This window comes from Oratosquilla oratoria, chromosome 43, assembly GCF_046742065.1.
Source record: "Oratosquilla oratoria isolate Oo_2021 chromosome 43, ASM4674206v1, whole genome shotgun sequence".
Classification (NCBI taxonomy): Eukaryota; Metazoa; Arthropoda; class Malacostraca; order Stomatopoda; family Squillidae; genus Oratosquilla; species Oratosquilla oratoria.
In genome coordinates this window covers 12547414-12571145 of record NC_134819.1, presented here as the reverse complement: position 1 = coordinate 12571145, position 23732 = coordinate 12547414, and the positions used below count along the sequence as shown (strand labels likewise).

The 23732-nt window shown below is 39.8% G+C and overlaps 1 protein-coding gene across 1 annotated transcript; it reads left to right on the top strand.

The window, feature by feature from the left end:
• The first annotated feature begins 131 nt into the window (after positions 1 to 131).
• LOC143021895 (small ubiquitin-related modifier-like) lies at positions 132 to 22852 on the top strand. Its single transcript, XM_076179709.1, has 4 exons — positions 132 to 244; positions 377 to 433; positions 15421 to 15570; positions 22102 to 22852. Exons 1-4 carry the CDS (start codon positions 230 to 232, stop codon positions 22159 to 22161), a joined length of 282 nt encoding a protein of 93 aa, XP_076035824.1. The 5' UTR covers positions 132 to 229; the 3' UTR covers positions 22162 to 22852.
• The last annotated feature ends 880 nt before the right edge of the window (positions 22853 to 23732 follow it).

Sequence of the window (23732 nt, the reverse complement as noted above, 5' to 3'; positions counted from 1 at the left end):
CAGATGATACTTAGATAAAATTCTATACTTGACAATTCACTAGGATGCCCCTTATAAACTATTTATTAAGGTAGTGACAATTATTGATCATTAACGGTATATTGCTTTGTTTTAAATTTGGCGCCTAATTTAGGCGCCATCTTTGTTTGGCGGGTTCCCGGATGCACGAACTGCTCCTTGTTGTTTGGAACAGGCGAAGGCCACGCGTGTCATCTACAAAACCTAAAAAATGTCGGACAACGCTGTAAGTACTCAATTTACTCTGTAGATTTTTGCATTGACTAAATCCTGAATATTATTGTATAAAGAATGTGTTATAATAGAAAATAAAGATTTAAATTTTTCTTCAAAATTAAGAGAACTATTTTCCCTCCAGGACGCGAAGCCTGAAGGAGAAGGAAACGAGTACATCAAACTCAAAGTTGTAGGGCAGGTCAGTATACATATACTAATATAATTTTGTGTTAGTTAGGTAGCACAGACTCTAATTATGTATGTGGTCAACTAATTTGATATTATATTGATCATTTGGCAATTTTATGGCGGTATAAATTTAGCTATTGGGTTTGGCTAGCCATTGAAGATGGGTTTGTTAGTAGGTGGTGAAACTTTCATTCAATGTTTGTGTACATCTTAAGTACATCAGTACGTGGACAGTGAATATTTGGAATTGTGTAATACATAAGTCTAGTGTTGCAGTAATTACTATGGCAAGATTTTTATGTCCGTGTTGATTCATTGATTATTACCGATTGTTTACATTGCTATGGTTGGTGGGAATGGAACTGATTGTGGGAGGAATTGCTCTGGGTGGTGAGGGAGGCTTTTGTGTTTGTATTCAATTAGTTTTATGTTAAGTGCATTCCTGATTTAAGTATTAGAGCAGGGTAAGGTAGATGTCAAGTTCATGTGTGATGCAGGAAGTAGATATTTGATTGTATATATAAAATCATACCCCTGATCATCTGAGACTGATGCCATAGATATCAATGGCAATGCATTTCATGTTTAACATTGTTCCTGTGTATATAGGATGTATATTATACTAATTTATACATTTTCCAGTAAGATCCCAGAAATACTTATTTTTAACACAAAACTTACATTGGCCAAGAGCTCTTACCTAATCCTTTCATATAAAAATAGATCTTACACATTAAAAAAAAAAAAGTGAAGTGCATTTGTGCTACTGGAACAGAACCCATTTTTCCAAAGTTTATGGATTGAAGGTACTCCATAGTGCAATGATGCTATAGGTGTCCTATTCACCTAGTTGTGTTATGTAGTTATGTGTTATGTAGCTTGGACAAAATAGGAAGTTATGAAATTACAATTAAATGGTATGCATAAAATGGTGATGGGCCAGTAGTAAAATGCTTAAAATTGATGGAAGGGGCATAGCATGATCTATGAGAGTTGAAATTGCAGTAATAGACATGTCATTAAATCACTTTTTACCCTGCATCACGGTATTTTTCTTTGCTTTGTGTTAGATCTATCCTTGACTATGCAGTTTTGTGTTAGATCTATCCTTGACTATGCAGTTTTGTGTTAGATCTATCCTTGACTATGCAGTTTTGGTTTTTCCTCTAGAATGGATATCAATTCACTAGAATCAGTACAGAGGAGAATGATGAAAATTATACATTGGGTCAGATATTTACCTTATGAGGATATGTTTAGGTACCTTAATTTACACTGGAAAGATGCAGTTATGTGGAGTGATCTAATAGAGGGGTTAAGTGGATTAAAGGGTTTAACAAGGGTAATGCAAAGAAGGTCATATTACAACAAGGTAGGAATCAGTGATGAATTTAAATTCGACAAATATAGATTTAGAGAGGAAATGGGCAAGAACTGGTGTTCCAATGGAGTGGTCAATGAATAGAATAGACTTAGTAACCATGTAATGAGCATTGAAACTATTGGTTGTTTTCAGAAAAGGTTAGACAACTATGGATGGGGATGGCAGTTAGTAATTGACATGGAACTGCCTTGTTTATGTTTTACGGTCTCTTGCAGTGACCTTCATTCTTCAGTTATGTTCGCTTTCTCTCCTCGATCTGTTTTCGTTGACTAAAATGCATTCATGAAAATAATTTTACATCACCAGATCAGTATCTTTGTATCTATTTTGGTGAGTGGACCCACTGAAATCTTTGCATAATTTAGATATCAGTAGGCAGGTTTACTATAATTCATTGTATTACATGTTGAATTATGAGAAAAGGTAGTGAAATCATAACATCGGTGAAATAAATTAAAAGTATTTTATGAAAGGATAACTCTTACTTATAGGGAGGTTGGTTACCCTTTAAAGCAAAAATTATTTATATTAATTCACTGTATTATAACTGTATTGTCTCCTCAATTTCACTCAAGTGCATAATTCATTTGCACGTACCCTTTGAAAATGCTAATATTCCACAACAAATCTTGGTACTGTACTCCAATGAAGGTAATAACATATATCACATGTATAAAATGGCTACTACAAACAGTGACAGATAAAACCCCATTTGAAGATGAAGCATTTGTCAATTTCAGTTTTGCTGGGAACTTTATTAAACTATTTGAAAAGGTTTTAGTGAATGAAGCATTTTACTTTGCACTCACATTTATTCTTTGTGTCATAATATTACAAATACACTTACACGTCTCGGTCTGTTGCCAAACATCCACACAAAGGGGTGGGTGGTTGGTGATTGTTGGATGAAGAGGTTTAGGTGCACATATACCACCCACAACAGCCACCTTCCTTAAGGCTACACTTTTCAACTTTTTTACCAAAGCACATATTGGCAGGAGAGATGATTGTCTACCACCCAGTTTTCTTCAGTGTACAAACAGCAGACAAAAGAGGCAACAAACAATGCTAGAACAATCCCCCCAGCAACTACCCCATCAGACATCCTCAACACAACCAAAAAGCAGTTTTCCCAGGCAGTAATGTATTTACTTGCTCCCCCTGCAAGCACAAATAACATGGGAAACCATCCATTACATCTTGGACCATTCAACCAGTGAAAGTCACCATAAAGTAGAAGGAAAAGTAAAGCCAACATAAAAGAAAGCAAGCAACAAAAGTAAATTGGCAAGAACACAAAGGAAATTTGGAAGAAGAATTTGGAGATCATTGCCATAGATCAATTCTCTTCCATAGTGACAGAAGAAATTGCATCAACTCTTCAGAACACTATCGGGGAGATTCCAAAAGGCTTCAGGAAAAAATACAACCCCAGCTGCACAAGGGAAAAACTGTTGCAGTTACACACTTCACAAGCGCAGTGTCGTCAGCAAACAACAACTGGCTTATCTCCCACTTTTCTCCATTTTCTTTAATCATCTCCAATCCCCAACCCACTTCCCTTGCATTCATCTCTCACACCACCCCATCCATGTATAAATTGAACAGCCAAAGTGACATAACACATCCCTGACGAAGTCCCACCTTTACCTCAAACCACACTCTCCATTTCTAATCCTAACACAAGCTTTACTACTCTTGGCTGCTCTTAACAGCTTTCCTCATACCATATACCTGCAAAATCTTCTACGGTGCCTTCCTGTCAACCCTGTCATGCCTTTTCCAGATCTATAAAAGCCCAAAAAACATCCTTACCTTTTCCTATAGCTTTCTCACATATGTCTTACCACAAAAATCTGATCTACACAGCTCCTACCTGTCCTAAACAAGTGGCTGAGTGTGCTGTGGATCAATGAATCTACCTTTGCGGTGTTTGACAGTGGAAATGTATTGGTCGCCCAGTATGACCCTCTTGACCCATGCTACATCCAAGCTATTTCAAAACACCCACACTCTAATGGAATTGGGTGCATTTACTGGCACTGCTAAACTTCAACTGTTTCCTAAATACCAAACAATGATCCAGTATGTATATTTAGAACTGTTGTGTGCCATCTCTTAGCGAGATGAGGCCCCCAGTCAGCAAATGGTTGGATGATTGTTTGATTGAGTACAAGGGTCGTCCCAAAAGTAATGCCTCCTATTTTTTAACTCAAGAAGTTGAAGAGCTACAAAGACAGGAAGGGCATCATTAAAACGAGCGACCTTTTGTACTCCAGAATTTATTTTTCTACGTAATCACCACCATTCTCAATGCACTTTTGCCAGCGATGAACGAGAGCCTTGATATCTGTTGTAAAAGTCGGCGCCTGCTGAGGCGGTCCATTTTCTCATGGTTGTGATAACGGCGTTGTTGTCGGTGAAATGCTGCCCACATAAGGCGTCCTTCAGAGGTTTGAACAAGTGGAAGTCTGATGGTGCCAGGTTTGGACTATACGGTGGGTAAGACAGCACTGTCCAGCTGAACTTTGTCACACATTTCGTGGTCTTCAAACTTGTGTGTGGCCTGGCGTTGTCGTGTTGGAAACGAAATATTTCCCTTTTCTCTGGCCCACATCCAACTCTACACACATTTCATTCAAAGTTATCCGCTGATCCACAGATGAGTTGATCGAGGCGCACTTTGTTTCCCGGGGTGGTGGCTGTGCATGGGCGTCCGGAGCTCGCTTTGTCACTCACATCTGTCGCCCCTCTGAAATCGACTAACCCATCTCCTAACTGTGCTGACATCAACTGCATTGGCTTCGTAAACGTTCACCAGGCGTCGGTGAATGTTGTTTCAATTTTTTTGCATGGAGGAATTCAATGACACATGTCCATGACAGATTGCTTTCTTAGTGTCACACCATCAATATCTGCAACAGAGAAATGAAACTTTCAGGTCATGAGTGCATAAGTTCAGTCATCATAATGCAATTTGCAATCCCCTCTTATCCCTTTGGGCAGATTAAAAGATAGGAGGCATTACTTTTGGAACGACCCTTGTATATCAGAGACTGGGCTAGTAATAGCCCAGACATAAATCCAATTGAAAACTTGTGGGAGATGGTGCAATGTGATTTACAGGGGAAAAGCATCTCTACTGAACCCAAGCTGGAGAAGGATACCACATGATACACTTTGTAGCCTTGCCCTTATGCTCTAAAATGTCTATAGGAGGATATCAGGAGGAAAGGTAACCTACTAAATAATGGCGAGTGAAATAACCCAAGTTTTTATTTTATTTTATTATTATTATTTTTTTTTTTTATTCTTTTACAGTATTTATTTATTTTATTGTTTATTTATTTTACAATAGTAGTGAATTTTTTTGGTTTTCAACTAGGCAGACCAATTCTACTTAGAGCACTGGTATTCAAATTGCTACTAGCCCCCAACAATTTGGATTTATGCTATGGCATTTTTCTTAAAGTATTGGGCATGGTTATAATTACAGTCGAACCTCGAAAGCCCGGACTAATTGGGGGGAAGGGCTGTCCGGTCATGCCAAAAGTCTGGTAATCAAAAATGTCGCCCTGACACCCGTAGATTTTCGAGGCGGTATAGGTAATGTATGATATGGCATAGAAACGCATAAGAATAATACTCTAACACTGTAATAATAACAATACTGTAATGATAATACTATAATGCTAATAATTTTGTAATAACCGTAATACAGGCATGTAAATGTACTGTACATACAGTGTACTGTACTGTATTTTTTATTACGTACACTGTAAATATCGGAAGGTATGCACGTGGGACAGTGGTGGTGGCCAGGGTTACCACGTTTTCTACACTGCTGTGTAGAATGGGAGTGTTGCCATACCGGGGCATACATTTTTCTCGGGCATGTGCAGACTTTCATAGCAAGATATGTACTTGTCAAACTTTGACAAAATGTTGGTTCGAGTTTCTTTTTTATTCTTGAATGGAATGTATATAAGGTCCCCATGCCCTAACATTTTCAGTAAGATATAATTTTTTTTTATGTTATTATCACTAAAAGAAAGCTGAAACTTTTGCGTAGAAATTTTTTCTACACCGTAAAAATGTATCTTTTGGGGTATAATATTTTATAAGTAACACAATTACAGTACCAATAAAAGTCATATTTTGATGTACCAAATATTATTTGATAACTAGTTCTATGATTTTTAAACAAGTTTGAGTTTTTGAATGTTTTTAACAGCTGATATGTAGAAAAAAAATCCTCATGTCCTTGTGCAATTGCCACATGCCGCTATTTTACTACGTTTTGGTACAAAATTCTACGAAACTGCAGCCCTGGTGCTAAAGGAAAGCTGAAACTTTAATGTAGAATTTTTTCTACACCGTAAAAACGTATCTTTTGGGGTATAATATTTTATAAGTAACACAGTTACCAATAAAAGTCATATTTTGATGTACCATTTATTACTTGATAACTAGTTCTATGATTTTTAAACAAGTTTGAGTTTTTGAATGTTTTAAACAGCCCGCTATGTAGAAATAATTTCCTCATGTCCTTGTGCAAATGCCAAATTCTGCTATTTTACTACGTTTTGGTACAAAATTCTACGAAACGGCAGCCCTGGTGGCTGCTTGACTGGGCCGGGTTTGAGTACACGTGTACGGCCATCGCTGCCACCTACCGGACAAATAGGAAACTTTGCTTGAAAAGTCCGCCCTTTGTTCAGTTTGACCGGTCATGCGAGGGTCCGGGGTTTTGAGGTTCGACTGTATATATTAAACATGTGTAGGATCAGCAGTTATTTTTTTCATTACCATGTATCCCTACAGAATTTAACCATACTATATATCCAAGAAATTCCAGTGAAGTAAAATATAAGATGAGGCAAAAAGGAGAGCAGATGTAAAATGGGGGGGGGTGACAAAATTTTAAAAGTAATAAATAGGTGTTTTGTAAGGAAATCAAGAGATAAAGGGGAGGTGTGTCAAGTAGAGAAGAAAAGGTGAAAGGCGTAGATGGACAGATCTTAATGGAAGAAGAGCCATGGCGTAAGTGGAAGGTGGGTGAAGGGTTTTAGAGAGTTGTTGAATGTGGAGGATAGGGAGGGATTGTTGGTAGCAGTGAGATGTGCTAAGAAAATAATGGTGATGGGAGAGGAAAATGGAGGAGAAATAATAAAAGACGAGTGCTAACCCTGAAAATTATTAGAAGAAAGGCATCAAGGTAAAATGGGTGTCATGCAGTGTGTCTGAAGAAGGGAGGTACAGTAATAGTGGCCTGGCATGTGAGGTTGTTGAATGCATGTTTAACCCCTTCGATATGATGACGCCTACATAGGCGTCATGAGGAGCAAGTGGGTACGCGAGGATGCCGATGTCGGCGTCTTGATTATATTTATTGTAGTTGTACCTGCGTGACCCCCATACTCTGCAAACTGGCTTCATCATATTTCCTATGGTTATCAAAATTCACGGGTGAAAGAGAGAACGAGCAATACAGCGGTGACTTTATTTTATATAATGCGAGTATTATGACGCAACATCGCATGTCTGGCAGCTAATGCTGCCCACGAGATTTTGGCCCGGGGTGGAGGGGTTAAGGGAGGGTAGTGCTGGAAGGCTGGTGTGCCTCCATAGTTCTGCTTTACAAAGGAAAAGGGGACAATTGTGAAAGTAATTTCAGAGGGGTCAGTTTGTTGAGTGTAGTTGGGAAGGTTTTAATTGAGAGGATTAGGAGAGGAACAGGTGGGTTTAGGAAAAGGTATTGCTTAGGTCATATTTTTGTGGTAATGCAGATACGTGAGAAATCATTAGAAAAAGGTAGGATGTATTTTCTTGGGCCTTTATGGATTTAGAAAAGGCTTATGTCATTGTAAAGAAGGTGCTGTGGGAGATTTTGCAGATATTGGATTGGGGAAAGTTGCTAAGGCAGACAAGTCTTTACAAGAGTAGAGCCTGTGTCAGAATAGGAAATGGAGAGAGCAAGTGATTTGAGGTAAAGGTGCAAGTGCATCAGGGATGTGTCATGTCACCATGGCTGTTCAATATGATGTATGGGGTGTTGCAGGATGTAAAGGCAAGGGTAAAGGGCAGGGGGATTGGACATGGTTAAAGAAAATGGAGTAAAGTGGGAGGGGAGTCAGTTGTTTGCAGATGACACTATGCTTGTAGCAGGGTCAGAGGAGGGATTAAGGGGGTTAGTAATGGAGATTGGGAAGGTGCAAGAGGAGAAAGTTGAAGGTAGATGTGGGTATAAGCAAGGTGATGAGATGTACAAGGTAGAGGATGGCAGTGAGTCAGAAGCAAGCCTTGATAGAGGCTGGAGGAAGTGGATAGCTTTAATTATTTGGGGGAGGGAAGGGAGGAGTGGAGGTAAATTGTAGATTGAGATAAGGAACTAAATACCTTGGGGGATTGAAGTGTTATTAGAAATAAGCATCTGGAAATGGATGCGAAAGGAGATTGCATGAAGGAGTGATTGTGCTGACAGCATTGTATGGGGCATAGACCTGTATTTAAGAGAGGCAGAGGAAAACTTTTAATGAGATGAAATATCTGAGGTATGGTAGGGGTTACTAGTTTGGATAGTGAGAAATGAGGTGAGGAGGAGAGCAGGCATGACAAATTATTTGGGTGGTTTGGACACAAGGAAATAATGAGTAATGAAAGATTAGTAAAAGAGGTGGAGGGAGTGAACTTGAGGAGACAACCGAGGATGAAATAGATGGATGGGGTGTTGAGAAACGGGGGTCTGTTGAACAAGGAAAGGAGAATGCCGGAGGTAGGGGTGAGTGGAGAGTGGTTGTATAGATGATACTGATGTGCAAAGGGGGAGTGGTGGTGGATGTGAGGTAGTGGGTGTTTGTGTGTGAATGATATTTTGACACAGCCTGAAGGGATATCTTCCCGTCTTCTTTCTCTACATGAGGGGATGGAGAGGGGGGTCACTGGTTAAGCGAAGCGAACTTGCTCTGGCTGTACTGTGTCTAGCTGCATTGTTTCTGACCCAGGGCAATGGATGGGGTACAGGGATGACCGTACGTGCCTTTGACTTGGGTACCTTTCTTGTAAGGGGGAAAAGCTCTTGGTATATAGGAATTCCAGTATTCAACACATAATAAACTATGTTCAGAATGTAGAACAAAGTGTAAACTCTCTTATAAAAAGAATCGTGCAAATGGAACAATAATTGTCATGATAGTAGTATTTTGATATTTCAAGGAGAAAAATAGAGAATGGGCTTCAAAGTTTACCTAAAGGTTTTTACATTCTAGACATGAATTTGATGGGTGTGATTGGTGAAATATGCAGATAGATTATTTGATAATTCATTATTTAAATTATTTGAGGAATTCAAAAGTGTTTCTAAAGGTATAGATTGGTAGTCCCTTACTGGTACAGTGAATCCTCCTTATACAGTAATTCTTTATCCGGTAAATTCACAGTTACGGTATTTGGTGATTACTACCCTCGACTCTGTTTACTGTAAGAAAAGTTCACAGATACAGTATCCACTAGATATTTTGAAGAGGGAAGAGCAGGGAGAAGGTACGTCTGCCATATCCTATTATTACATGTTGGTTTGGTATACAGTAATTTCAATTTGCGGTAAGGTTTTCAGGAACACATATGTACCGTATAACGAGGACTTACTATAAAGGGCTACCAATTTTCTCACCTTCTCTGCTGTAGACCTCTTCTGTTTTTGATGGTCTAGGCATTTATAATGCTTAAAAGTGTAGGCTGTAGGAAACCAATTGTAAACAAAGAAAATGTGGTGCATAGTAAATGTCAACACAGCCACGTGGACCGCACATTCTACTTGCAATATGGCAGGAACTGATGCACACTCCCTCTTACACACCAGAGTTGCTGTCAAATACTTTTATCTAAAAGGACAAAGTAAAAAGAAAAAAAAAAGTGTTGTCAAAATAATAACAAGCTAGATTAATGTCATTTCTGATGCCAGGCTGCCAGCATGCAATATGCATAAATATATTGAAGTGATAATTGTTCAAAACGAAAAGTGCTGTATCGGTTTAAAACTTTGGGACATTGCCAACGCTTGCAACTATTTCTCGGTAAGTTTTCAGTTTTAATTTTTAATTTTGTACCTCGGTGAAGCAGACTAATGTCCATAAAGGAGAGAGGTTAGAAGCAATGGATAGTTGTAAGTATTTAAGGTCGTTTGAAGGAGGGAATGGAAAAGGTGGGGTGGAGCTAAACTAGTGAAGAAAGCTATTAGGTATCTTGGTGGAATGAAAAGTATTTTGGGAAATAAGAATCTGGTGATGGATGCAATAAAAGATTATATGAAGGTATGATTGTTCCTTTCCCTGCCTCTGGTATTGGCTGCATGTTATTGTGGCAAAGTAGTATACAGTTGATACTTTAGGGTCTATATGGGGTGCCCCTACGGACCACAGCCACACATCATTTTGTGTGATAGAGGAAATCTCTGTTCATTGAGAAATTGACACTTTTTATACTGTGACTGCCCCTCAGTTATGTTGTCCTCCCAACCCTTGTTAATGTCCTGTATTTTTTATTTATTTATATTATTTTTATTTTATTTTTTTCTTCCCTGTGGTGGGGGGAAGAGAATGCTGCCACCAAGTCTTCCCACTTGAGTCGTACGAGGTGACAAAAAATGGGATGGGGATAGGACTAGGAATCCTGCCACCTGTACCCCCAAAGGGGACATTCCTAAAAGAAGTAAAGGCATAAGAGGGTCTAAGAGTTTTCCAAGCAGTACCCTAATGTTTGGGTCTTTTAATGTGTGTGGATGTGGTACAGATAAGAGTAAAAGGGAAGAGATAGGCAGTATGTTTGTGAGAAGAAAGATGGATGTGAACTAAATTGAAAGGGAGGGGTGAGCGAGTTTGGGAGTGTAATGTGGATGAAGGTAAAACTGAGAAGGGAGATGTGGGATTGTAAATGCATATGGGCCTGGTAGTGAGAAGTGTAGATGAAAGGGAGGCTTTTTGGATGGATTTAAACGAGTGCATAGAGGGATTCGGGAGGAATGTCAATGTAGTGGTGTTGGCAGACCTTAATGCTAGGGTAGGAAATGAACCAGTAGGAGTGGTTGGGGAATGTGGAATTTCAGGAAAAAATCGTAGTGGAAAGTCGACGGTGGAGATGTCTTAAAGAGTTGATAGCATATACAGTGTTAAGGGGGGGACTGAACACCTTAACAAAAAGAATATTAAAAAAGTTTATGGTCTTTCAACTTGAAACTTTCAGGTTTTATTTAAGATATAGGTAGAAATATATTTGGAACCCAAAACTTGCTACATCTTGATGTCAACGTGTTTTGACGTAATCAAATACATTGTATTTTTTGTACTACAGAACTTTTAATGGTAATACTTAAGATCCTCAAAACATTTTCAAGCCAGCTTTTTTAAAAATTCGCTCTATGACATTGAGATATAGGTGTCGTAAGTATGGTCACTCTCTCTCTCTCTCTCTCTCTCTCCCCCCCTTCCTTGGAGCCCATCACACTGTTTTTCAAGATACCAGAAAAAACAGGCATGGAAGTAAATATATACCTATTATACACTACCAGAAGCATTTTCAGGGTGCTACAATTGATTAAAAAATTTTGGCATATTTTTTATTGCAAATATTTGTGGTTTTGAGATACAAGTGTTTAAAGTTTTCAGCATTGTATATTTGTTATTTATTGTGCAGTTATTATATTCACACATTATTATATATTGTATATTGAATGAGTTGACAGTAAATATTTTCTTATACATATCTACTATATATATTACATTGAAATATATTTGTTACTCACCAAGCGGTCCTTTTCATAATTGAAGATTTTGCACTTTTACCAGTTTAAAACCTCACTGCTGGGGTGTCGTATTGTCAGAACATTGCAGAGTGGTTTATTTTTACCAACAATGAGTGCCTTCCCTCTGCTCAGTGACAAATTACCAAACAGGTGTTTGATTATCCTACACAGCGCGATCCCAGCTCCGTATGTTTCTCCTTCGCCAGCTATTTTCTCTTCCTCCTCCTGAATTTTCCTCATCTTCTCTTCATCTAGAAGAAAGCACTTTGTCAGCTGTGTTGTCAGGTGTGGTGGTATTTGGTGGTGGAGATGGTGTTCTTTCTGTATTGCTTTTCTGTACCTTTGAAAATGTCTTAATAGACAAAAACGTTCAGTATCTGTTTTTTCAATTTCCTGGTGGTTTCTGCAAAAATAGTTCATGTGTGTTTTGTGATTTCTTTGTATATATATACATACATGGAGGATAGGTGATTGTGGTGTTTCTTATTGTTTTGGTAAATGTTAGTAAGCGTCCATCACACCATTATTGTCCTGCCACATTTAGTATTACGCATTTATTACGAAAATTGGCCGTGCAAAATTGCCAGTTCTATATGTCTGAATACATACTAAATAGCACCTGCCTGTCAATGTACAACTTCCCCTCCTCTCGTACTTTGTTTCGTACACCAGAGTTGCCTAAGTCTCGTTCTAAAGGCAGATTTTATACCCCCAAGTTACCCTCAGAAAATTGCTGACAGGGTTGCCAGTTTTGTCAAATAATTTTTTTTGGGTGTTTTTTATAGGCAATGGATAGGACTACTTGGTCATTACCATAGATTTGACCCTTGACGTGATGCCTATTTTTGGCGAATTTTTTAATTTGCATCATACGACGTATGCTGCTGACACTAGGGATTAAGTGTTGTTGGGAAGGCTTATGGAATGGTCTTGATGGAGAGGATTAGGAGAGGAGAGGGATTAATTGGTGAGGAGCAGTGTGGGTTTAGGACAGGTAGAGGTTGTGTAGAACAGATTTTTGTGGTAAGACATGTGAGAAAAATAGGAAAAGGTAAGGATGTATTTTGGGCTTTTATGGATCTGGAAAAGGCTTATGACAGGGTAGACAAGAAGGTATTGCAGATATAAGGGATAGGAGGAAGGCTATTAAGAGTAGTCAAAAGTTTTTACGAGAGTATTAGAGCTTGTGTTAGGATTAGAAATGAAGAATGTGAGAAGTTTGCGATAAAGGTGGGGATTTGTCAGGGAAGTGTTCGGTCGCCCTGGGTTTATACATGGATGGCGTGGTGCAAGAGGTATGCAGGGGCAATGGGTCAGGGATTGGAGACGGTGAAAGAAAATGGAGAAAAGTGGGAGATAAACCAATTGTTGTTTGCTGATGACATTGCTCTTGTATCAGGATCAGAGGAGGGATTGAGGAAGTTAGTGACAGAGTTTGGGAAGGTGTGCAAAAGAAGGAAGTTGAAGATAAATATGGGTAAAAGTAAGGTGATGAAATGTACAAGGGGAAAAAGTGGCAGCAGCCTAGAAGTGAGTATTAAGGGAGAGAGATTGGAGGAAGTGGATAGTTTTAGATACTTGGGTGCTAATGTGGTAGGAAAGGGAGGAGTGGGGGTGGAAGTAGAATGTAGATTGAGAGAAGCAAGTAAATGCCTTGGGGGATTAAAAAGTGTAACAAGAAAGACATTTGGGAATGGATGCAAAGAGGAGATTGTATGGAGTGATTGTACCAACAGCACTGTATGGGGTAGAAACATGGAACACAAGTGAGGAGGAAGAGAGTTTGAATGTGTATGAGATGAGGTGTCATGAGAAGTATGATGGGGGTTACTAGGCTGGATAGAGTGAGAAATGAGGTGTGGAGGAAAACGGGTGGAAAGGGAGTTGGGAGATTGGGTTGATGAAAGAGTATTGGGATGATTTGGACACATGGAAAGAATGAGTGAAGAAAGACTAGTAAGAGTTGTGGAAGGAGTGAACCAAGGAGCGACCAAGGACAAGATGGATAGATGGGGTAAAAGGGGCTTTGGAAAAGAGGGGAATGTCTGAGGAAGGATGGGAGAGGACAGAAGATGGGTGAATGGAGAATGGTTGTCTATGAAGTGGGGTGGGTGGGGGATGAGGGAGTATATGTGAGAAATAGATTGACACAGCCCGAAGGGATTACTCCTCATCTTCTCCCTTTCTGTATGAGGGGATGGAGAGGGGGGTCACCATTTTAATGAAGTGGCCTTGTTGTGGATGTGCTGTGTTGTACAACACTGCTGACCCGGGGCAGTGGGTGAGATGCAGGGATAACCCATCATCCAGGATGTGCCAAGTTAAGAGGGAGGGTAGAGGGGAGTTGAGTATGTTAGGGCTGGAATGGATGGGAGTGGTTTATGCCTTTGTTTTTTGGCTACCTCCCATATTAGGGTGAAAAAGCCTTTGGTATATGTATGATTGTTCCTGCAACACTGTATTGGGCAGAGACTTGGTAGAAAGGAGAAATTTAAATGTGTTTTGACAAGTACAGTGGTGTTTACAAGGATGAATAGTGAGAAACTGGGTGAGGAGAATTGGGGTGGAAAGGGAGCTTAGAGATAGGGCTGATGACATAATACTGGAATGGATTGGCCATGAGGAAAGACTAGCCAAAACAATATAGAGTACATAGGTAGATGGAGTTAACTTAGGGGAAGAGCAGAGATGTATGAATGGGGTGAACAAGAATAAAGAGGAATGTCTGTTGAGCAGGAAAGGGAGAAGGCAAGAGATGGATGTGAGTGGAAAATTGTAGTGAATGGACCATAAATTGATGCATTAAGGGAGTTTTCCACGTCTTCGCAGTTTTCACACGAGGGAGTATCACCATTTAAATGAAGCAGTAGGGCTGTGAAAGCGTTGCTTCTGTCCTGGGCTATTGCCAATTACCTGAAGGCTGTAGGTCTTCTGCAAGAGAGACCAGGGGCACTGGGTTTAGTGATATTTAGTTCTCCTTGCTTCCTTCAGCTTCTCTCCTTTAAAACTTAAACTACAACTCACTGACACTCCCTTGTATGGCTGATCACCTTATTTTTGCTCACATGTACTTTCAGCTTTCTCCTCTCATACCCTACCAAATGCGGCCATGGCATGCAGCTACCCCCACCCATCCCACACCCACCAACCCATTTCCCTGCCATCTTTGTTCCTCGTGGACAGAGTCATTCATCCCCTCCCCACTGCTTCATTTAAATGGTGACCTTCTCATTCACTCTCAGTTTCCTGCCCAAACATAAGACTTTTAACCACCCTCATCAGATTTACCATATCCTGTATATCTTCAACTCCCACTATGCCTTCAGTTAATCCAGTCATGTTTTCTCTAAATCCATGAAAGCTAAAGCCAAAAATATACATCAACTTATGTCAACTTATGCCAAAAACTTCTTTCATACCTGCTTTACTGTGCAAATTGTATTTGCACCTTTTCTTTTAACCCAGTGTTCTGCCTAAATTGCTCCCTCTGTTTTCCTCAGAAATAAGAGTTTATGATTTCTCAGCTTGTATGCCATTAGGTGCAGAATGGCTAGACATTGGAAGAGTTCTTCTCCTCCTCCTCCTCCTCCTCCATTTTATGACCAAGTTGTGTTATCAGTTTTTATGATAATTGATGAATTATATGAATCCCTTAGACATCCATATAGCTGTCAGAGCTGTATACTGGCGATGTATATGAAGAAATTTGTGTATATATTTTATAGTTGATGATGGTATTAACAGTTAAGCCTGTTCCTCTAATAATATCATGAGTTTAGTACAGTGGTGTTGAAATTATCTTCATATTTTTTAGGATTCTAATGAGATCCATTTCCGAGTGAAGATGACTACGCAGATGGGTAAACTTAAGAAATCATACAGTGAGCGAGTTGGTGTTCCTGTATCCTCCCTTCGTTTCCTCTTTGATGGAAGACGTATTAATGACGAAGAAACTCCGAAGGCGGTAAGTTATCCTGTTTGTTGGCACTTAAATCTCCTTCAATGTAATTGAATAAGATATTTTTGTATTTTGTGTAAGGACTAGGTAATGGGATTAATTGACTGATAAGGTGCTGTTGTTTTGTGCCCATGAGAGGTTTTTCCACTGATCAGGAAAGGATAGGGTATTGAGGACCCTTCCTCACCAACATTGAAACTTTATCCAGTTGCAAAATGGCACATCATCCTACCCTTCCACAATGAGGTTCAGGGTTGGTACCTGGTCTCCAGATTGGCCTAAGCATTCACTATTCTCTATCACTTCCTGCCACTTATTTTCCTCCTCTTTTACATTTTTTCACATATGGAGATCAGTACTTGCCCTCTCACACCACCATCTAACTGTAGAAAGAAACCAACCCATGCCTATATACATGTTACACACACAAAAATTGCAAGATTTTCACTTGCACACATCCATTGAATAGGCCACTCACTAATACAATGTAGTATAAAGTTAGAATTGCACCCTCCACACATTAAGATGCACCCAAAGACAATGCACTAAAGATGTATACATACTTATAACCACAGCTTTTTCCCCCATATGAGGAAGGTAGCCAAAGTCAAAGGCATAATCCACTCCCACCCATTTCATCCCCATATACTCCACTCCCATTCACCACCATCCCTCCCTCTTTTCTTGGCTCCTATATGATGGATCATCTCTGCATCTCACCCACTGCCCGAGATCAGAAGCAATGTAGTAAGACAGCAGGGCCTTTTTATTTAATTGGCAACCTCCCTCTCTGTCTCCTTGTGTAGAAAAAGATATGGGAGAAATCCCTTCGGGTTGTGTCAAAATATCATTCATACACATTCTCTCACCACCATTCCTTACCCACTCCCTTCCATGCATCACAGCATCATCCATACACAACCATTCTCCACTCACCCCTATCTTCTGTTTTCTCCCTTCCTCAACAGACATTACCCTCTTTCCCAATGCCCCTTTTACCCCATCCATCCATCTCATCCTTGGTTGCCCCCTCATGTTCACTCCCTCTACCTTTGCCTTCCACAACTCTTTTACCAATCTTTCTTCCCTCATTCTTTCCATGGGTCCAAACCATCCCAATACTCTTTCATCAACCCTATCTCCCATCTCCCTTTCCACCCCTGCTCTTCTCCCTACCTCCCCATTTCTCAATCTGTTCAGCCTAGTAACTCCTACCATACATCTCAGGCATTTCATCTCAAACCCATACTAAGAATAAAGATCAACAGTATCACAAGCAAACACAAAACTACTTCAATTCCAACATGAGCATAACACAATATAGCACAGGAATCAAAACACAGTCCACACTACCCACATAGATTGAATAAACATTAATTAGGCAAGATACACAGAGGTGGGCTCTTCATACAAATACACAACAGCATATCCTTCTGTTTAAGCAATAGAAACTAAACGAACACTAACAGATACCACAAGACAGTCATAACTGAAAAGGAAAATAAAAATAAAATGTTTATATACCATCCACCACTTCAGTTGCAAGGGAGGGGGTGGGGGTTGCCCTTCAATTTCAACCTCTCAACAAACCACATATTGGCAGGTGCACATCACTCAGTTTGGCTAAATATATATAGCAGACTAGAGAGGAAACAAAAATACTAGAACAACTCCCCAATGTAGATATAATAAATTCTGTCAACCACCCCACCAGACAACCTTCCATAACTAACAGCCAACTTTCCCCAACATGTTCACCCTCCCTCCAAACCTAAACAACATGGGGGACCACACATGACTGCCCCACAGACCACTCCCCAATAAAGTTCACCTACTAAGGAAAAATAAAGCCAGTGTACAGTAAACTATTCCTTAAAAAGCAACTTGGCAAGAATACACAGGAAGTAGAACAGAACTTAGAAACCTTTGACAGTGACCAATTCCCATCAATTGACATAGCAATGGAAGAGATACTACTGACCATTCAGAAGGCTAGCAAAAAGTATTCCCAGAGGCCACATAAGAAAATACAACCCCAGTAGAGAGGAGGAAGATTGAGCTGTCCAGGATCGGATTATGAAACTGTATTATGGTTCCCACACAAAGGAAAGGGTACAAGGAAGTTTGATAGGATATGAAGAACAGTAAACTAAATGGACCTCTTTGATGATTTAAATCCATGGTCTTATTGTGCCTTCTTATCCCAAACCGTGATGTTTGTCAACTTACCCTGCCCCTTCTCATGGTGTTACCCTGACTGTGGACACTAGTCAAGTCCCCTTTTACCCTTTAATAATTCAGTGATGGCTTCCAGTATCCTTGTACAACTTATCACTAAAGCTGGGAATCATTTTGATTGCAGCTTTTTGCATGCTTTCAATCTTCCTTGTATCTTTGTGTAGTGGGTCATATTACTACTTCATATGCCAGTTAAGGGGGAGGGATCTCCTACATCTTTGTAGTGAAAGGCCTCCTTTGTTCTTCAGCAATCCTGCTTCCACAACAATCTTGATTAGTCAAGCTATATGTATTGACCCTCCTTCCCCCCATATCAACACCTCCAGCTTGGAGATGGGGACAGTAGCAGCTTACTAATATACAACAACCTTCTGCATGTACAACACAATACATTCACACAAGAACTAGTGAACATTCAAATCACAAAACAAACTCTAAATGATGGACCAAGCTAGCACCCTTGCATTAAGGGGGCCGTTGCGATGAATTTCTGAAAAATTGAAATATTCGAACTTCGTCAATTTTGATCGGAATGTCGCGAAGTTTTAATATGTTATATATACATATACTGAGATGTTCACCACCAGTTTTAATATCATTTGGTTGAAAAAGTTTTTTTTTTTATACAAACTTTCTATCTCATTTATCCATTGACTGAGCATGCTGAAAAAATGCCACAAATGCTCTATAACAATATCTAAATATTGTACAGTTTTTGGAATTTCCTCTTAGTTTAAGAGAGAGAATTATTATTTATTTTTATTTTTTTATTATTATTATTTTTTTTTTTTTACATAAAATACAATATATCGACTTCTATCACAAAAAATAAAAAACGGCACAATAACAAAATGTAAATTTATTTAGCTTTCAAATGATCCAAACCCCATTCAAATCGGCCAAGTAGTTATGGAGATAGAAAAAATGTAGAGAAAAGTGTAGTTTTGAGATATTGAGCTTTGAAGTTCAAAATACATTTCCCTGCCTTTTTTATATATTTCATTTAGATAGCAGCTCAGAAGGCGAGGGTTTCAGGAGGCACCACCTCCCTCATTGTCGCCAGGTTCACTTACTAGAAAACTCCCGGCCGGAAATCGGAGCTGAACGATAGTTTTCAATTCCTCTTTCTGGTCTTTGGTATCCCTTTCCGTTCTGTGTCTTTGTCTTGTTCCTCAAGTGCTTTTGTAATGATGGGATTGACTCCAACCAAGTGAGAAAGAAGATTGTGTCCTTCCAAAGTTATGATCAATGACAGTCGCTCTTGTGACAAAAAGCATTCGGAGCGTTTCAGTTGAAGAGGCACGTGATGGTACGTCACGTGTGCTCGATGTTTGCGGTGACGTCATTTGAGAAAAGAGGTGGAGGGGCAGAGGAGTGCGATAACGCGGTCAGCGTAGCGAGCCTGGGTGCGCAGCAGCACTGCTGAGTCATCTCCAGTAATAACCGAGGCAGAAGTACTCTTTCTCAATGATTTGATTCAGTTTCTTAGCTCTTTCATGAAATGCACATTTCTTCTCCGAATGTTTAGGCATTCTTGAAATGATTATAGCTTCAAATAAAAGTTCTTCAAGGAGCGACAGTTCGCTTTCTCCGCCTACTCACAATAATTCTCTGTTTACTCACGAGTGTGAAGTGCTTTCCCCACATGTAGGACAAGTTTCCAGCTAGTCTTTATTAGTGAATAACAAAATACATCGCATTTGTGCCATTTTTATTGCGATGAAATTACTTAGTTGAACATATGTGCAGCGAAGGTGTACTGGGAAGTGGGGGGATGGTCAGAAAAATAGTTATAACTCCTTTATTTTTTTGTATTTTGCTGAAATATTTCAGGACTGGCTTGCCAAAGGCCAATAGATGACGGAATTTTTTTTCTTGAATATTTTGATTTTTTCGTAAATTCATCGCGACGGCCCCCTTAAGGATACTGTCCAGGATTAAAATAAGACTGCCCTAGATGCAGCCACCAAAAAGAGGGCACACAGCACCTCATTCTCCCAGGTCTCACACTAACATTCCCAGGACAGTAACACAATATTTCTTCCCTGAGTGTTTTATGGACCCACTCAATGGTAAGACAAGGAAGAGGGATTCAAAGAGCATTAAGAGGTGAAAGCTGGTAAGGCAGCTGCATAATATGATTTTCATGCAAAGTCTATTAACCCCTTCCATACGGTGCCACACATAGGCGTCATGAGGAGCAAGTGGATTCGCGACGCTGCCATATCAGCGTCTTGATTATATTTATTGTAGTCACCCCTGTGTTTTTACATTCTCCCTAATCTGCTCTTAATCCCATTCTCTGTGGTTTCAAAATTCACGGGTGAAAGAGAGAACGATCAATATAAGCCGTGACTATATTTTATGAAGCGAATATTATTACGACACGTCGTACGGCTGGCATTGGCTGCTGCCCACGAGATTTAAGTCCCGTAGTGAAGTGGTTAAGGGATGGGTAGTTACAGTGGAATGAAGTTATTTAACCACTTTAGTATGACTCAAACTCTCGCACTTAGGATCAGCTGCCATATGTAATTTGCATCACACTACTTGCATTATAAAGTATAAAGTCACTGCTGTATTACTTGTTCTCTTTTACACTGAGTATTAGTACATATACCAAAGCATTTTCCCCCATACAAGCTATGTAGGAAAAGAAAAATCAAGCATAAAAACCACTCCTACCCATTCCAACCCTAACATACTCTAATCACTTTTACCCTCTTCCCTCCCTCTTATTTTAGCACCTCCAGGATGATGAGTCATCCCTGCAGCTCGGCCACTGCCCTGGGTCAGAAGCAGTGTCGCAAGACAGCACATCCACAACAAGCCCGCTTCATTAAATCCCCAACTCTCCGTCCCCTCATGCAGAAAAGGAGAAGACTGGGAGAAATCCCTACAGGCTGTCAATTTATTTCTCACACGTACTCCCTCACCCCCCATCCCCCACCCACTCCACCTCATGCACACAGCATCATTCATACACAACCATTCTCCATTCACTCCTATCTTCTGTCTTCTCCCGTCCTTCCGCAATAGAAATTACCCCCTTTACCAATGCCCCTTTCACCCCATCAGTCCATCTCATCCTAGGTCGACCCCTCATGTTCACTCCTTCTACCTCTGCCTTCCACACCTCTTTTACTAGTCTTTCTTCACTTGTTCTTTCCATGTGTCCAAACCATCCCGATACTCTTTCATGTTGTGATGCATGAAGGGGAGTGGGTGGGGGATGAGGAAGTATGTATGAGAAAAAAATTTGACACAGCCCAAAGGGATTTCTGCCCGTCTTCTCCGTTTCTGCATGGGGGGACGGAGAGGGGGTGTCGCTAAATTTATGAAGCAGCCTTGTGGATGTGCTCTGTCTTGCGATACTGCTTCTGACCCAGGGCAGTGGACAGGATGCAGGGATGACCTGTCATTCAGGAGGAGCCAAGATAAGAGGGAGGGTGGAGGGGAGTGGAATATATGGGAAATGGAATGGGTGGGAGTGGTTTCTATGCCTTTTTCTTTTTGGCTATCCTCCGTGTAGGGGGGAAAAAGCCTTTGGTTATGTATGTATGTAATTGGGAAAGGGCATTGTAGGTTTAGGAAAGGAAAAGTGAAGATCTAGTTATAGTAGTAAGACATGAAGTTTTTTATCATAATAGTAATAATTGTAATAATTCTGAGGCAGGGCAGTGGACCCATCATCCAAGAGGTGCCAAGATAGGAGGGAGGGTGGAGGGGAGTGGATTATATGGGAAATGAAATGGGTGGGAGTGATTTCTATGCCTTTGTCTTTTTGGCTACCCCCATGTAAGTGGGAAAAAGCCTTTGGTATATGTATGTAATAATTGTCACGAAGTTTCACTTGATAAAAAAAAAAAATGCAGCCCCACAGCAGCACGTAACAGCCCTTGGGTCCTCTCTCAGATCTTTGGGGGAAGTTTTGGACTGAATGTGGTAGGAGGAGGGGAGCAGGCATCGGTTGTCTGCTTTCTGTGTCAAAATATATCTGAAATACATTTATAGAAATTTTGGGCCCAGTCCAGAGACCAAATGTCATCCTTATAGGTGCACCTTCATGGGTGTTGGAGCACCCCAATTACTTTACTGTAGGGGGATACCCAACCCCTCATCAATTTACAGTATACTGCTTTAATACTTTTTCTTATGAGCATACCAAGTTGGCCATGTTTGGTAAAGATTGTCATGGTTGTAGGATTTGATAATTGATCTGTTGCTGTAGTATTTGTATAACACACATTTGATCTGAGTTAAGGCTCCATTTCATGGGTTTTCTTTAATTTTTTACAGCTGGAGATGGAGAATGACGACGTAATTGAAGTGTACCAGGAACAAACAGGGGGACACTGAGAATACATTCCTGATGTGGCGTAGGACATAAGGCATATAGGTTTAAGCAAAGCTATTTTTTTGTCTTACGCATTACCAAAATGGAATTTGATTACTGGAGTCCTGTGTCCCTTGAGAACTAGTTTGAGGGAGCAAGGTGTGAGAGCATGTGAAACTGTAGTCCTGTCTTTATTTTATATCCCTTTTCATTCATTGATACTTGTTCACTTTGAATATAGGAAGAGGAAACAAATCCCATGTTCATTTTTGTATGTTTTTAATGTGATAACTTAATAATTTGTCATGTTAATTAGTCAAAAAAGAAATGGATCCTTTAGAGATTTGTGGATACTTGTTTACAGCTTTCTCCAGGCAGGGACAGTTCCGATAGTGTGTGGTATCAAAAGCTGTTCACAGGTTTGACAGTGTTTTTAATGCTTCTCCCCTCTACATTGGGGTAGGAATCAATTCAGAATTCTTCTTTTATCTCTTATATTTTTCTTTTTTCTTTTTCTTTTTCTTTCCTGTCCATACATTAGCCAGCATTAGTTTGGAGTTTATAGCTCCAAAAAAGAAGTGAAATTTTCATGAAGTCACATTACTCGCCGCTGGCACAGCTCGTCATTTTATGTTTACCAGTTGTGTAATGAACTTGTTTCATATTTCTCTTGTAAATGGAGACTAATACAAAGTAAAGTTTCAGTAAGAAATACCTGAAAGTTTGTCATTGATCCTCCTAAACAAGTTCTGGGTTTCAGAAACTATAACATAATATTTTGTCAAATGGGTTCTTTGGCATTCACTTAGGTTAGGTCAGGTAGGGCTTTAAGTGAATCCCTTTACATCACTAATATATGTATATACCATAGCCTTTAGCCCCTTTATGAACTAATTGTTGCTGAGAAAATCCATCAAGCAACTACCTATATGGCCATGTTCAAGGGTCATCCAATCAGTGTCCCTTTCTCAAGTATACTGGGAAAATTTTCTAAAGCTAGAAGACTACCTATAAAATATGATTTACAAAACACTATTCTATCCCAAAAATAACAAAACTCCGCCAGCACAGTTTTCATCTTGCATATTTTACTGCAAAATCTTGATGAACACCTTTAAAAGGTTGTGGCTGGGATCTGATCCCCTTTCTGTATTTTCTTCCTGTTAAAGACCAAAGTATGTTTTGACTAAATGGCAAAATTTCTAAAGGAAAAATGCTATGAGTGGAGTTCCTCAGGGTTCCATTTTTGGGCCACTTCTTTTCATAGTATATATAAATGATATAGACCAGTGTTTCTTAAGGGGGTACGCGACACCTGGGTGAATTTGGTCAAGATATAGCATGTTTCAAAACTGTTCAAAATGTTTCTATACCATTTAGAAATAAATCCCGACATAATTTTCCAGCCGCGCGCAATTTAAATGTCTTGGGCGGGGTTTAAATGGACGGAGTTAAAGGCGCAACCCACACTAGAGGGAGGCGTGCCACTTAGGACCTTCAGGCGCATCGAATAACATTGAAATTCGATTGAATTTACACTCGCCCAATGCTTCAACTGCCAGTATGAGGGTGGAGGGGAAGGGAGGAAGGTAGA